The sequence below is a fragment of the Carya illinoinensis genome, chromosome 8, assembly GCF_018687715.1.
Source record: "Carya illinoinensis cultivar Pawnee chromosome 8, C.illinoinensisPawnee_v1, whole genome shotgun sequence".
Lineage (NCBI taxonomy): Eukaryota > Viridiplantae > Streptophyta > Magnoliopsida > Fagales > Juglandaceae > Carya > Carya illinoinensis.
The window spans coordinates 446,630-463,309 of NC_056759.1; the positions used below are offsets into that span (position 1 = coordinate 446,630).

General features: G+C 37.2%; 2 protein-coding genes across 6 annotated transcripts in view; both read left to right on the top strand.

The window, feature by feature from the left end:
* The window catches only part of LOC122319286 (phosphatidylinositol-3-phosphatase SAC1), a 32,734-nt gene extending 25,881 nt beyond the window's left edge, over positions 1–6,853 (top strand). For 3 of the 4 annotated variants that reach the window (XM_043137282.1, XM_043137279.1, XM_043137281.1), the window contains 4 exons: positions 2,099–2,311; positions 2,952–3,143; positions 3,875–3,986; positions 6,332–6,853. In XM_043137282.1, the coding sequence (XP_042993216.1) occupies positions 2,099–2,311; positions 2,952–3,143; positions 3,875–3,986; positions 6,332–6,577 (763 nt within the window). In that variant the 3' untranslated portion in view covers positions 6,578–6,853. The remainder of the gene's footprint in view (positions 1–2,098; positions 2,312–2,951; positions 3,144–3,874; positions 3,987–6,331) is intronic. The other variant, XM_043137280.1, reaches the window with a different exon arrangement.
* Positions 6,854–7,975: 1,122 nt separating this feature from the next.
* Positions 7,976–16,581, top strand: LOC122319096 (threonylcarbamoyladenosine tRNA methylthiotransferase). 2 transcript variants are annotated; one of them, XM_043136994.1, is made up of 11 exons: positions 7,977–8,192; positions 8,266–8,304; positions 9,063–9,154; positions 12,506–12,755; positions 12,957–13,076; positions 13,151–13,226; positions 13,617–13,825; positions 14,130–14,238; positions 14,564–14,656; positions 14,964–15,124; positions 15,845–16,581. In XM_043136994.1, the coding sequence occupies exons 1-11, from the start codon at positions 8,040–8,042 to the stop codon at positions 16,400–16,402; spliced, it is 1,860 nt and encodes a 619-aa protein (XP_042992928.1). In that variant the 5' UTR covers positions 7,977–8,039; the 3' UTR covers positions 16,403–16,581. The 2 variants fall into 2 exon arrangements, with proteins under 2 accessions (XP_042992929.1, XP_042992928.1); XM_043136995.1 differs by lacking the exon at positions 8,266–8,304 and having other exon boundaries at positions 7,976–8,192.
* Positions 16,582–16,680: the final 99 nt, after the last annotated feature.

Sequence of the window (16,680 nt, forward strand, 5' to 3'; positions counted from 1 at the left end):
CACCAGGTAAAGCTGCAGTAGTTTAACTTATCACAAACAAATTAAAAAATTATGCAGGTTAAATTTTCATAAACACAAGCATAAGCAATCATAGCCGGGTGTACCCTCCTTGAGTCTACAATATAGACATTTGTTGGCAATCAACATCGAATCCAAGATTTGTCTTCCATTCGCAAACACATTTTGGGGTTTTGTTACAATACTACTTGAAACGTTACTCATGCGATTGGCAAGCACATTTGAAATAATTTTATACACCTTGTTAATGAGACTAATAGGCTGAAAATCTTTTACCTCCATTGCTCCCAACTTTCTTAGGGATAAGAGCAATGAAAGATGCATTAATGCTCTTTTTAAATTTGCCAAAAGTGTATAACTCCTGAAAAACTTGCATAATATCCTCCCCTACCACATCCCAACAATCATGATAAAGGGCCATTGAAAACCCATCTGGCCCAGGGGCTTTATCTTTGGCCATCCCACGAAGCACCCGAAGAACCTCCTCTGCTTCAAAAGGTCTCTCCAACCACATAGAGGTTACTTGATCAATATTCTCAAAAGGCATACCATCCAATACCTCTGCTTCAAAAGGTACTCTTTATTAATGTTATTCGACCCCCTTTAGACAAATACAACATTTTCCACCCAGCCAGCCTTCGCTCTATTTTCTCTAACACCTCATCCCAAATAGTCTTGGCTTTGGATGATGCTTCCAGTGGAAGGCCAAGATACTTCATAGGTAGCGAAGAAACCACACAGCCCAATGTGCTGGCCAGCCCCTTGACATTGCGAACGTTACCCACAGCAACCAGCTCAGATTTTGAAAGATTTACTTCAAACCGGAGACCGCTTCAAATGAAAGCAAGATAGCCTTGATCTGCCTCACAAAATAATAGTGTATCATCTGAAAACAAAAGCTGCGAAATAATGGTAGAAACATGGTTAGCATCCCCCACTGATTACCCCGAGAAAATTCACCCTCAACTGAAGCTGACAACATTCTGCTTAGAGCCTCCATGACAATAACAAATAAGAGGGGCGATAATGGATTGCCTTGACGCAACCCCCATGAGCTATTGAAGAATCCCAAGGGGTCACCATTCACCAAAACCTAGATTCGAACTGTTGACACACAATGCCTTATCCACAACCTCCATATCTCCACAAAACCAGATCTCCTCAACAAATAAAAAAGGAATTCCCAATTAACATGATCATAAGCCTTCTCCATGTCTAATTTACATAGAATACCTGGAACTCCTGACTCAATCCTGCTGTCCAAGTATTCGTTAGTGATGAGGACTGAATCCAAGATTTGTCTTCCCCTTACAAATGCATTTTGAGACTTAGAGATGATTCTATCCATGACTAAGCTCATTCTATTAGCAAGAACTTTTAAAATTATTTTGTACATACTACCCACAAGACTAATAGGACGGAAATCTTTCACCTCCATTGCAACAACCTTTTTGGGGACAAGTGCAATGAATGTAGCATTAAAACTCTTCTCAAATTTCTCGAAAGTGAAAATTCATGAAAAACCTGCATGTCATCCTCTTTCACCACCTCCCAGCAAGTCTAAAAAAATGCCATTGCAAAACCATCAGGGCTTGGAGCTTTGTCTGTATTCATTTTTCTAACTACTTGTTGTACCACTTTCTCTTCAAAAGGTCTCTCATGCCAAACCATATCTGTCTTGATCGCCTCAATATAGACCATCTAATCTAGGCCGGCCTCCAATCAAAAGGTTCCGAAAGCAGCTCTTCGAAATGTCCAGCAATGTGATCCTTGATCATGGATTGGTCTGAGGTAACAATGCCATCTATGGTCAGGGTCTTGATGGCATTGTTCCTCCTATGTGAGTTGGCTACCCAGTGAAAAAACTTCATAAATTTATCCCCCTCCCTTGGTCACAATGCCCTTGACGTTTGCCTCCAAGAAATCTCCTCGATTATGATCACCCTTTATGGTTCAGAGATGGCAAGGCCTTTGCCGGTGTTCTTTGCTTCTGCGCCCTCCAAACCTTGTAACTCTTGTTTACCTCTCTTTAGTCTGTTTATATTACTTTTTCTTTAATGTATACTTTTTAATTTTGCAGTTTGCAATCTGATGCCAGGCCTGTTGGGGGAGCTGGAGTTTCTTTTGCCCCTATTCCAGCATGCAGGGAAGACTTCTCACGGAAAAAGTTGACGTCATTTGACAAATTGATAGAGAGGACATGTAGTTCAATAAGGAATGTAAGACTCTGTAGGGAACCGGAACAAAGACAAGGTGCTGGTACAGGAAATTCCAGTGTGGCACCTGATGCAGCGTAATTATTTCCTTTCCTTAACCATTCCCTTTTGATGATTTGTATCCTATGTTTACCTTCCGTGGTAATCCAGCTCCCAATTATTTGCTTATGCATCTCTCTCTCTCTCTCTCTCATCTGCTGTTGATTATTCGGTTATGGAATTCTGCTGGTGTGTTTGATCTGCAAAACTCTAATATTTGCGACTGTTACTGCAGTTTTTTATTACATAAGAATTATTTATTTTGTTTGTGTACAATTTGTGTTGCTTCATGTAATTGACTGTTTGTATTACTCAAAAAGGTTGTGCACTTGTTTCTGTCCTTTTTTTCTTAATTAGACTTTGTTTGCCCCCTTGATGTTATGCTGACTATGTTGCTTCTTTCATTTTTATTAAACACTTCGAATTTATGTTATGAGGACAAGTGGAAGGAATTTCCTTATATTCATATCTTTCTGCTTCCAGTTTTTGTGTATAGACCATTTAAAGTTAATTGTGTATGTGTCTGTGTAGTAAATATGTAATGGTTTGGGTCTTTTTATTCTTTGGGTTGAAAGTTTTTACATCACAATGGATTGTGTGGTTGTTGTGATACAAAGAGAGGGTCTATATCATTGGCAGTTGAAGCATCGTTATTGAATCATATTAATTTTTGTCCAGTGAAATACAGCTCAAAAGCCCAAATTGGCTTTTTGGCCAGAGAAAGTATGAAGAAAGTTGCTCTGCTCCCAAAGGTGCTTCACAGGAAATTGCAAATGGAGGATCTCAGGATGACAGAAGAGTTGATGGTTTATGTGACCTAAATTGGCTTTCTTCTGCTAGCGATAGCAATGAAGAGGATATCTTCCAGGGGTACATATCTTAAGATCTTTTGTTTTCCATAACAGAGACCTCTTTACTTATTCTGTCATTTCAAGCATCTCTTCAACATGACCAGAGGTATGTTCTATGTGCACAATTTGTGGTAAAGAAACTAAGAAACTTCAACTCGGGTACCCTACACAGATTGGACTTATGATTTCACCCTCAGTCCCTTGTTTATGTGGGGGAGGAGATGAAATTTGGTCCAATGATTATTGGCTCGATATGATATATTTGTAAGAAGAATACTAAATTGTTGTTGCTATTATATACAAATCTAACAAACCCAACCTGACCCAAATTGTTGTTTGGCCAGGGACATGTTTAGCTTTAGGGTTGGACTTGGCTCAGCCTCTCTGTAGTTCTATCTAATTTTTGAATAGCAGATGTATGACTTTGTTGTATCACTTTCTAGCTCCTAATTTTGTAATTTGGTGTATGCGGTTTGTATATACCTCTTGTGTACTTGGCCTATGCCTATTTACTTCTTTCAATAATAAGTTATTTTACTTTAAAAAAAAAAAAAAAACTTTTGAATAGCAGATGAATTGTGAACGAATGTTTTAGAATATTTATATATTGTTTTTGCCTGTCAATTTGATTCAGTACCAGCATGTTAAAAGTGGTTACTGTTATAAAAAAGTAGTTATTGCTTATCTCTATTGTGTGCGCTTTGACAAGTTCATGGTTAATGCATTTTTTTGTTGTTCTTGGATTTCAAGGTACCTTGCAATGACGTCAGTTGATGAAGATAATGGTTGGTATGGTGGTACACTGCTTGGTGATCAAGATGAAAACAGTGAGATATACAAGCATTATGCTGCATTCTGTCAGGTAACAATATTTAGAACTTTCTGATAATTTTATTATTTGGCTTTTCTCAAAAATTTTATTATTTGGCCGTCATTCTCTTAAAGTATTGAGACCATTTACACTATGGTGAGAGATGGCTCCTATAGTTTATAAATCTCAGAGCTTGGTTTTCAAGATTGATTTTACACATTTTAAATTGATTTTACACATTATAGGGCTTTATAGATGGTTGACTGGGATTTTCTTGAAAGCTGAATTTTCACTGGTGTTGGCTTTGTTTAAGTTAAAATCTTCTTCCTGCTTAAAAGCATTTACCAGTAAACAAGATGTTTACACTGAAGTCTAGAGACATTTTTGGTACCTATTGTTAAAGTTGAGATGTCTAACAAACCAATATAGACGAACTAGTTAAGTACCTGTGAGTTGTGATGAAATGATCCTTTTATGGAAAGGCTAATCAAATTGATTAAGTCCTGGTTTGAATGGCAAGATCCTTCCATCCCATCTCATTTAATCTCATCTCAATATCTAAATCCATAAACACAAACATTTTTCAATTTCAAATATTCAACTTTTTCATATAATTATTATCTAATCATTACAACGTTCCTAAACTTCCAAACAAAACACAAAAGACAATTCAAACTTTTCAAATCCCAAAGCAAAAATAATATTAAAAAATAATATTCTAATAATATTTTAACTTTATAATATTTTTATTCAACCTTTTCTCTTTTCTTTCCCAAAACTCTATAAAACATCTTAACTCAAATCATTTCACTACTATTAACAAACCGTTTCACTATTATTCATAGATCATCTCATCTCATTGTACTATCTAAATGAGGCCTAAGTTGTTGATGCCTATTTTTTGGGCTGGGCAATCAATAGATATCGGATTGTTTAGAGATGGCAAAGGCAAAGGTTGCATAATCGGAATGAACAAAAATAAATATAAGTTGGGAAAAATAATTAGGACCAAAATTTATGTGGTTCGGTGTTATGACCTACATCCATTGGGATCTGTAGGGGTAAATCCACTAAGAAAATATACATATTACAACAGAGCTTCCAAATTCTCTTTAGTACAAGATAAAGAGAGATGAAGACGTAGTGAGAATGAAGATGAAGGAGAAAAAGGTCCCATGGGAACCCCTTAAGTCTACAGCCTTTTTTCTATGGGTAGCACTACAGCTACCGCTAGTTGTATGATGTGTTTTTCTTTTTCTTTTTCTTTTTTGACTTTTTTTTACATGTATTTTTTTAACACTTTTAAATATATTTTTTTAAAAAAATTCACAACATTATTAAAAAATACTAACTTAATCATGAAGTAAAAAAATAATAATAAAAAAATTAAAATAAGCCAGCGGTAGCCAGGGGCTACCAACGGGCTTTGAAGCATTTCCCTTTTTCTATACCAAGCTTCTCTCTTGCTTGTGATGATTTTTGTTTTTTGTTTAAATTGGTTTGTTATATCTCTCCAGTTGGCTGAGCAATTGGTAGGGCACGGATCTGGTAGTGCCTGTTGCTTTTGGACAATGGGCTTTATAATCTTCAGGCCCCGATAGCTTACAATCGAGACCTAAACCTTGCCAGTTGCCACACCAACCAAAGAGATATGGCACTTAAAATAGTAAAAACAGAACAATCATCACAAGCAAGGGAGACGCTGGGTATCTTTTTTTTTTTTTTGTTTGGGCATCGGGAGTCTGGGAACGGCATCCCGATTAATCCCAAGGTTGTACAGGATTTCAGCAATGAGTTTTCCACAAGTGCACCTTAGGTAATTCAAAGGGAAAATCCCTTAGTCTGATGGCCCCTAGAGATTGTTTGCACCCAAGGGAATTGAGCCTTAAACTTGGGGGGAGCATAGCCCAAGCCGCCTTTAGCATTTGAGCCAACCCCTAGGGTTTAGGGAGACGCATAGTATGTTAAAAGGGACGTAGACATGAGACATTTTTCTACCTAATCTTCATTCCTATTTCTTCTTCCTCCTCCTCCTCTTCATTATGTAACAAGAGAACTTGAAAGCTCCATTATAATTTGTATATTTTCAGAGTTGATTTACCCTGCCCGGACTCTTGTAGGTGTAGTCAATACTCAATAGTGCTAAACAACGTAAATCTATGTCCTATTTATATATATATATATATTTTTATATCCCGACTTATATTTCTGTTTCTTCATTACAATTATACAACCTCCATCTGTTTCTTCATTACATATATATATGTATGCTTTACCTATCAAAAAAAATATATATGTATTCTTTGTTGGATATCTTGGGACTCGTCTCACATTCTTGTGTTGTGGTACAATTCATTTGATCAGCATAAATTTCTCATATATTTGGGAACCTGCAGGGCCCTGCTATGGAACCTTTTGAAAATGATAGTGAGAGGGAGAAGCACTATGCCGATGCCCTATGCATGGGCACAGTTGACATTGTAGATGATGCTGTTGAAGCAGAGATGCGAGCAGCTCTCAAGGAGTACGATCAAATTGGTGCTGATCTTGGAATCATCCCTTCTTCATGTAAATCCTTTACTGAAGATCTGAGCTGGTTGACAAGGTGGATAATTGGGGAAGAAAAGGTGCAAAGAATCTGAGAATTATCCTGTGTGGGAGGAGTAAAGAATCTGAGAAGAGCATGAGGTCTTGCAAACATTTATCTGATAACCGAAGTTGTTGTATTCACATATTTTCGATTATATCCTCAATTATATTGTATTCATTCTGTAATTATGCCTGTCGATTGTAAATATAATAATTTACAATGCAAAAGTTTTTCCAAAAAAAGGGTACTTTGTATTTGACCTTAATCAGGATGGTGCATGAACACGGTTGCTTTATGCTCCAAATCAAGGGTGCCAAATTTATTTTTATTTACATGGCCAAGCCGTTGAGTGCAAAATGCTATGAACCAACCTTTATTCTTATTTCCTTCGCCAGTTGAAATTCCGAAGAATAAAATTGTGGACAATAGACTAAGGGCAGGTTGGGGGTAGAGATGAGAATTTTGAGTTTGAGATGGAAGTTTAAAATATTATTTTTTAGTATTATTATTATTTTGGAATTTGAAAAAGTTGAATTGTTTATTATATTTTGTGTGAGAATTTAAGAAAGTAGTAACGATGAGATGAGAATTTTGAGTTACCAAACCTGTCCTAAATAAGTGAAGTATACATAAATCGTGTCTTAACTTTTAAGTGAAGAATACTACCGGGATTGCTAATTCAGGCTATTACAGACTGTAAGCAGGAATGGTCATGGTCTGGGGAGCTACTACAGTGCAGCTCATACTCTATCAAGGAAGACATTACAGAGCAAATATGGATGGAAGAGGGACCAAATGTTATTTATTTGACTCTTTTATTACAAGTGAATGAGAATGAGTATGGCTTTCTCAAAAAAAAAAAAAAAATGTTGATAGAGGAATAAAAGAAATGACAAATGAGATCCGTCAAATAAATCAATATGAGATGTTTATTATGTGGGAGGAGAAAGAATTATTACAATAATTTTAATAAATTACTCTTTCTTATGAATTCTAAAAGAAAAATACTAAAAATATAAAGAGATTATAAAAATAAACACAAATTGACACGTTTTCATATGATAACTTAATAATTTAATTATCACATCAAGATATATCAATTTATAGATTTATTTTTATGAAACTGTTTTATTGCTAAAGTAGTTCTGATTCTCTCTTTCAAAATTTTCTAATAAAACACCTAAAAAAAAATAAAAGAGGGACAGAAATTTCTTGATTAGTTGCAAAAAATACATCTTATTCCTTCCATTGGTTAAATTCTAGTTTTACATAAGGCATAAGGCACTACAATTGGTGTAATTATGTTATAAAGCCATTTTAAATGTACATAATAGCTGTTTTTTTTTTTTTTTCAGAACATAAAAAATTGAAAATTAGGGTCATGGTTGGATTTTGCAAACCCGCTATGGGCTTAAAAGGAGCCCATGCTCGACTACATGTTTTAGCATACAATTACACAATTAACTGTGGCATCGCCTCCTCTCTGTCTCTCTCTCTCTCTCTCTCTCTCTCTCATGGACGACATAGAGGATTTGGTAGTGGGAGCTGGTGCTCCTCCTGGGTTTCGCTTGCCTTTAAGCAGCGTTGGAGTGAATCTCAAGAAGAAGAGGAACGATAAGTTCTATCAAACCCAAGACTCACCCTCTCCCAAAATCCCTGGCACTCAGGTCTCTCTCTCTCTCTCTCTCTCTCTCTCTCTCTCTATGTTCCTTTCAATTATAAGCTTCTTTCTCTCTGCAGACGATATATATTAAGACCTTTGGGTGCTCACACAACCAGGCAAGTTTTTCCCCCCTTCATTTTTTTTTTGAAGATGGTAATTTACCATAGTCTATATTGATGCTCAAAAGTTCTCACAATTCATCTTTTAGTGGATGCATTCGGTTGATTTCATAATTTAGGACCTTCAATGGGCCGGAGAGAATGCTGTTGCAGATAATTATGGTGAACAGTCTTTAAATTTGAGAGAGAGAGATTGAGAGAGAACTGTTTTGCTAGCTGAGAATTGGAGGAATATTTCCTCTCACTAGAAAGGAGCTTGATGCAAATTTTTTAGGAATCTTGGCTTCATCGGTTATTGGAATAAATATTGCATGATTGTAGAAATGGGTATTTTTAAAAACCTTTAAGAAACAAATTTGATAGCTTTATGTGGTCTTGGAAACAAGTTGAACGAAAGAAAGAAAAACGGATGACAAAGGAAAATGTAGGAGAATAGTTGGCGCAAAACCTGTCACTTTGATCGTCAAAGGGAATCATTATGTTCGCTTCCCTTGTGTAATTTTTTTTTTTTTTTGTTTTTTTTTGTTTTTATAAGTAAAAATTTGCTTCTCGTGTAAATTCTAATGCTAATTGTAGAAAAAGTGCCAACTGGAGTTGGAAAAGGTTAGAAATTGTCAGTTAATCTGCAGTCCTGTCTTGTTTTAATAAGATTGAAGGTAGTATCACCTGCATTTTTTTATTCATCAATGGTTGTTAGAGTGGAATTATTTTTCACTCTATTTAAATGTTTTCCTCCCATTTTTGCATTGTTTCAGAGCGACAGTGAATACATGGCTGGTCAGCTTTCAGCTTTTGGCTACTCGTTAAGTGACAATCCGCAGGAAGCAGACCTGTGGCTAATAAACACGTGAGCATCATTTTCTTCCACCTTATACCCAAGTGCTTTTATTTGAACTTGAACTTGCGATTCTCTTAAGACTAGTTGTCTTGCCCTGTATCTTGAGGGGTTTGGAGGTGCCTTTTTCCCTATACAAATATTTTTCTAAAATTTAAGTTTCAGACTCAACAAAAACAAAGCAAATACCTCAAATTAATAGTTTTAAATTGTATCATAATTTATTCATAAAAAAATTGTATCATAATATTTCTTGTATGTCCTGTGTACTTGGGCAATGCCTATTTCCTATTCTATTAATAAAATTTATTTTATCCATAAAAAAGATCATAATATTTCTTTTTTCTTTTTTTATAACCAAGAAAGACAGTTATTAATATGAATAAAATAGGCGAAGCCCATTTACACTGTTGAGTACTGTGGAGTCTGGTCCACACCCCTCGAGCGGAGGCATTGGCCGCTCGAGCGAATTCAGGCAGAGTCGAACGCTCGATGTTAGCTCGACAGTGAGCTCGAGCAGGAAGCCTTCGCTCGAGCAGAGGCATTGGCTGCTCGAGCGAAGTCAGACAGAGTTGAACGCTCGATGTCAGCTCGACAGTGAGCTCGAGCAGGATGCGGAAGGGAAGTTCGCTCGACACGCGCTTAACACGCCGCTCGAGCGAACATGCATTTTTTAGGGTTTTCCGCCATTTAACTATATATATATGATGTTTTACATTATATGGCCGTACGGTTGATGTATGAATGAACACAGTGGACGTACTGTGTTGAGATCCATCATTGTAGTGTGATATTCCTCAATAATAAAATTCTCTGCAGCTCCCGTGGACGTAGGCAATTTGCCGAACCATGTAAATCTTGTGTCGTGTATGATTGCTTTTCTCGTTCCATATTTTTATTCTCTTTTTCAATTCATTGTCATCGTTTTTTCACAATAGTACACAAGGAGTATACAAAAGAAACACCTAAATACAGTCTTAAGAATCAGAATACTACAACAGAAAATCATGAGCATTAGCTTCGCTAAGCACTAAAGCAGAAAACCAAAGCAGTAAGGTGTGCACAAAAAAAGGTCGTAATTCCTCCAAGGTGCGCTCCTTACCATTAAAACACCGATCATTCCTTTCCATGCAAATACATCACATAATACACAAAGGGACCATCTTCCAAACCGTAGTCACCGGAGAACAGCCATGAAGACTGTTCCTATGAGCAAGAAGGTCTACCACTCTCAAAGACATCACCCAAGCCAAATTGGTTTTATAACAAATCTCATTCCATAGTGCCCTTGCCACCTCACAATGCAAAAGTAAATGATCCATTGATTCCCCATGCTTCTTGCACATGTAACACCAGTCTATAACAATGAAACCGCACTTCCTCAAATTGATTGTCGTCAAAATTTTCCAAGAGAAGCAATCCATATGAAAAAAGCTACTTTGGAAGGCACACAAGACCCCCAAATACACTTCCAAGGAAAAGAAAAACAGTTTTGAGATGTCAACAGCTTATAATACAATCAAACTGTAAACTTATTGCTCCCATTGGACCTCCACAACATCCTATCCCCAACATTGCTGCCAAGCCTCAAAGAATATAAAAAACTGAAAGAAAGCCGGCCAGAAACACCCTATTGAGAATGTGTTCACCACACCAAATATCAAACAAAAATCAGATCCTAGAACCCTCTCCAACTGCATAACTAACATGGCTTGCAAAACTCTCGCAGCCCTTTCTAATGAATTTCCATAGACCCACACCATTCACTACCTTACATCATTAGAACACCAACGCCCCCAGGCACTTCCATATTTACGATCAATAACCTCCCTCTAAAGCAACTCCCCTTCCGATTGATATCTCCATAATTTTTTCCCCAAACAAGGATGTATTAAAAATCCTCAAATTAAAAACCCCCAAACCTCCATTAGAGATGGAGAGCAACCTTTATTCCAACTAACCAGATGGAACTTAACTTCCACTCCCATTCCACCCCACAAGAAAGCATAAAATAACTTCTCAATCTGGTTAGTCACCCTTGTGGGCAAAGGAAATAAAGATAGAAAGTAAGTGGAGAGATTGGAAAGGGTGCTCTTGATTAAGGTAATTCTATCCCCTTTTAATAAATACAACTGTTTCCATCCAGCCTTAAAAGGCGCTCCCAATGGAAGCCCAAATATTTCATTGGAAAGGAAGCAACTTTACAGCCCAAAAAACTCCCCAAGCTATTACTGGTGCACACCACCCCCACCAGTACCATCTCGGACTTTCCAACATTCACCTTGCCCGAAACAGCTTTAAAATGTAGTAGCTCTGGCCGTAAAGGTTGAATCTGGCCACGATTAGCATCACAGAAAAGAAGAGTATCATCTGCGAAAAGAAGGTGAGAAAGTATGATAAAACCTTATTAGCATTTCCACCAAAAAATTGGAAAAAAATCCCCACCAATGGAGGCCTTCACTGTCCGACCAAATGCCTTCATGATGATAACAAAAAGAAAAGGGGACAAAGCCTTGTCTCAAGCCACGAGAGCTATGGAAAAAATCAGCAGGGTTGCCATTAGCCAACACTGAAAACTGATTAGTAGAGACACAATGCCTAATCCACAAACACCACCTCTCCTCAAAGCCACATCTCCCAAGCAAATAAAAGACGAATTCCCAATTCATATAATCGTACGCCTTTTCCACGTCAAGCTTACAAAAAATACCAGGAACTCCCTCCCTCATTCTACTATCTAAACATTCATTAGTAACAAGAACTAGAAAATATTAAACTAGAAAACACACGGATTTTGAGTCTAAATGAGGTCTACAGCTACTTCTCTCATCTAATCCCGTTCATGTGCTTTCTAATCCCTTCTCTCAACACACTCTTCGATATCATCTGAAAAGTGAGAATAAGATAATGGGTGAGTTTGACAACTTTACTAGTATGCAGTACGTGAGCTGGTTAAGCATAACAATGCAATAATGAGACATTCTTGAATTTCACCAGGTAGTTTAGCCAAAAGGATCATCATGCCAAAAGAGCTCATGACTACACTTTTCATGTCATAAATCTCATTCTGATGTTCAGATACAGATTATAATGCCAGAAAGGTCACCACAGTAGTTTTAGCGAAAAACTCAATTTTCTCAAAAACCAACCTTCGTTATTTTTTGACAGTCTGGCATAGATACACTATTTACCTAATTCTGATTTGACTGGGCTTGTAAATGTACTGTAGCAACATCACTTTTAAGTGTAACCCAATAATTATCTAAGCTACGAAAACATAAAAAATTCTAGCATTATACGTACATTAAAATAGGTATATTTGCATGAATTGATTGTCTTGTGAGATTCTATCAACTGATGCAGATGCACAGTGAAATCTCCGAGTCAGTCTGCCATGGACACTCTAATAGCAAAATGCAAAATTGCAAAAAAGCCCCTAGTGGTGGCAGGGTGTGTGCCTCAAGGAAGTCGAGACTTGAAAGAACTCGAAGGGATCAGTATAGTCGGAGTCCAGCAAATTGACCGAGTGGTTGAAGTTGTGGAAGAGACCTTGAAAGGTCATGAGGTGCGGCTATTGAATCGCAAGACATTGCCAGTGCTTGACCTCCCAAAGGTGCAAATTGTAGATTCCCCTGTTGCTGTATTGCAATATTACCATGTTCCAAGAATTTTCTTTTGGGAGCCACTTCTATCACATTGTTGGATTTTCTTTCAGTTCATTTGAAAGGAAAAAAAAAAAACTTTTGGATCTGTTTCCACATTTACATCGAATTAGCTTAGAAAGATGGAGCATTAACTCAACTGTGTCTAACAGGTGAGAAGGAACAAGTTTGTTGAGATTCTTCCAATTAATGTTGGTTGTTTAGGTGCTTGTACTTATTGCAAGACAAAGCATGCTCGTGGTCATTTAGGGAGCTACACGATTGATAGCCTTGTAAGTATCATGCCATCGGTATTTATTATTTGCTTGAACTAGGTTTCTATTTTATCAGAATTTCAACTTTGCAGGTTGGGCGCGTAAAATCTGTTATAGCTGATGGAGTGAAGGAGATATGGTTGAGCAGTGAAGATACCGGAGCCTATGGTAATAATAGCAATCTTTCCATCATGTTGCCTGTGTTACTGTGTAAAAGCATTTGCCGATAATATGAAGTCCTGTTTCTGTGGAGTCTTTTCATGAAAATGACACTGGTGCTTTTTGTTGTTGTTTTGTATTAATCAAAGGGAAGTAGATATGCGAGTTTCATCTTTATTTCATGGTAAAGTGCTCCAGGTTAAAAAGAACTAAAATGCAAATGCCGCATTCAAAATGTTCTTTTTGTCTAATTTCGTATTTAACATCATAAAGTGTTGGCAAGCAGCTGAAGAAACTTGATTAGACCTGAGGCAGAAAATTACGCCAAAATTAAAAAGAAAATAAAGGCATTGCTTATATTGTATTGTACAATAACTATGGTCTCCTGATGCTATCCAGGTCGTGACATTGGGGTCAATCTTCCGATTTTGTTAAATGCAATTGTTTCTGAGCTTCCTCCTGATGCAAGCACGATGCTTCGGATTGGGATGACAAACCCTCCTTTTATGCTCGAGCACTTGAAAGAGATAGCAGAGGTTTTGTGTCACCCATGTGTATACTCATTTCTACATGTACCGGTTCAATCTGGGAGTGATGCTGTCTTAAGTGTGAGTCCTAACACAACTGTTTCTTTCTATAAGAAAATTGACAACATAAAATATAAAGAATAGAAATTGCATGTTAAAAGCACAAGCTCGTAAATTGGTTTTTTTTTAATTATTTATTTATTTATTTTTATTTAATCAGTAAATAGGAATTTTATTAAAAATAGGCGAAGCCAAGTGCACGGGACATAACAAGCTTGTAAATTGTTGATGCCTAGAGTTCCATTATGTGTTGGTTTCTTATACAAATAGTTATTATGTGTTGGTTTCTTATCCAAATAATTACTTTCCTCTTATATTTTCTCAGGCAATGAATCGGGAATATACTGAGAGCGAGTTTAGGACTGTGGTTGATACCTTGATTGAGCTTGTGCCTGGGATGCAGATAGCAACCGATATCATATGTGGATTTCCTGGTTAGTTCTTTTATGTACTTTTTTCACTCTGGTTTGTTAATTTATGTTATTAATCTACATGGTTAGTGCTGAAGTAGAATACATTAAATGTTTAGTGTGCTCCAAATGATAAAATTGCTTGTGGGTTTGATGTAATAACATTTGGCTAATGGTGAAATTTTATGCTGCTCAGGAAGCAATTAGCAAATTTATTTATCGAATTGATATCCTAGAAAGAAAAATAACTATACACTGGTATCAATGCTTGTTAGAGAAACATGAAGCTGAATGTTATCATTCTGGAATTCTTTAGGATAATATTCATTTCTTGGGCTTCTTTTTTCAGGTGAAACGAATGAAGATTTTGCTCAAACTGTCAGTCTTATTAAGAAGTACAAGTTCCCTCAAGTTCATATATCTCAGTTTTATCCTCGACCGGGTATCCTCTTCATGACATTGTACAGAACTTTCCATTGCGATTTTCTAGCTTCTTTATATTCTAGCAAAGTTACATTGGCAAAAAGCTCCTCATGCCTCTGGATTGCAAAAGATATGTTGTTTGGCAGTAGACAGAACATTTTAATTTATGAAGGGTCATGACCGGCATAATTTGGCTGTAATACACATCTCAATGCGTTTTAGTATCTTACTCCTCACTTTTTGGAAAGTGAAGAATGTGGAACTTAAAGTAGTTAGCAAAATATCTTCTGACCATTTTCTGTATTTCATCTTTATTCCAAATTTAGGGACGCCTGCTGCAAGGATGAAAAAGGTTCCAAGTGCTGTAGTGAAGAAACGAAGTCGTGAGTTGACTTCTGTTTTTGAAGCTTTCACACCATATAATGGAATGGAGGGCAGAATAGAAAGAATATGGATAACTGAAGTTGCAGCAGATGGAATTCACCTGGTAAGAGTGCAAGGGTAAAAATAATTTTTTCTACATGCATTTTGAATTCCAGTGGGGGTTGAGAGCCTAGTTGCAGTTTACTTTTCCAGTGCAACAAAACCTGATAATGGTTGTTAGGATGACACGTTGCTATTTGTTTTCATTTATGTTTTTTTCTTGCAAGGGATTCTTCCTCAAGTTGCATCAACTTCATGAAGATTAATAACACCTTGCACTTTTTTATAATAACTTTCAAAGGGGTTGGTCTTCGGGAATCACTCCCTTCAAGGTCCAACGTTTAACACCTCATGGATGCAAACAATCCTTTGGGGCTACACTCCAAGGGGTTGGCCCATGTGGTGAAGGCCTTGGTCTTGGGGTATCACTCCCTTCAAGGTCCAAGGTCTAGCACCTCATGAGTACAAACAATCCTTTGGGGCCACACTCTCCAGTGAAAAGCTAGCGATTTAACTAGTTATATTTAGGAAAACTTCTGAAAGTGCGGTGCACGGGACAGAAGTTTACTTTGCAAGGGTGAGTTCAAAGGGCCCTGTCTTAGAGAGGTTTCCCGACATAAAATAAAATAAAATAAACCCAGTATCCAAAAACACAATTTCTACTCCCCCCCGCATGGAGTGAAAAAACACATGGTTGGAGTCCTTTTTTTACATAGAAAATATAAATTTTCAGTGTCTTGCTTGGTGTTTCTTTTTTCTGACCGAATGTTCCTTCATTGCCAAGGTTGGCCATACCAAGGGATACGTGCAGGTGCTCGTGGTTGCTCCAGAAAGTATGCTGGGAGTTTCAGCTATTGTGAAGATAACATCTGTGGGAAGGTGGTCAGTTTTTGGAGAGGTGATGGAGACTATCAACCACAAAAATCATAAATCAGTGTCAAGAAAGGATACTGGCGAGGATAAATTTTCCCCTTGCTCCAACGCTTGTGAAAGTTATGAGTGTACAAGAGAACCGGAACCCTGTGCTTGTTGCGGACCCGAAAGCTGTGTAGGGCAGACTCCTTTAGAGGAAAGTGCCGCTTCAAGGAATTCCATGTTTCCAGAAGATCTAAACAGCCGATACTTGATCGGATGGTTATTAAGAAAGCGGAAGAACCACGCCAACAAAAGAGTGGAGGGAGAAATTGCCTCGGGATCCAAGAGAAAGCAAGAATGGACCCAAGGAAGCATTGGTGAGTGGAGTGTAGTCGATAAGGCCCTGCTGGGTGGAATGCTTGCGAGTTTCTTTGCTATCATGGCTTTACTGATACTACTAGGTATTCGGTCTATGAGATCCAATTAATGTAAGATTGATTGTGTCTGTCTTTTTCTCTAGAAGCATCGAAAAAAGATTTGCTGAGGTTGATTTTTTCTTTTTCTTTTTTAGTTCTTTTTAATTTTATTTTTGGAGGTGAATTTTGTTAGACGAATGTTATGCGGAATTTTGTTTAGTAATCGTTTCAGTTCCTCTGACCAGCTTCATTCATCTATCTAATCTTAATTTTTCGTAGTTGTAGTTGGAGTGTACTAGTCGGTAAGTACACTCACTGGATTACTCTTTTGGCTCAACAGGATCTAGAA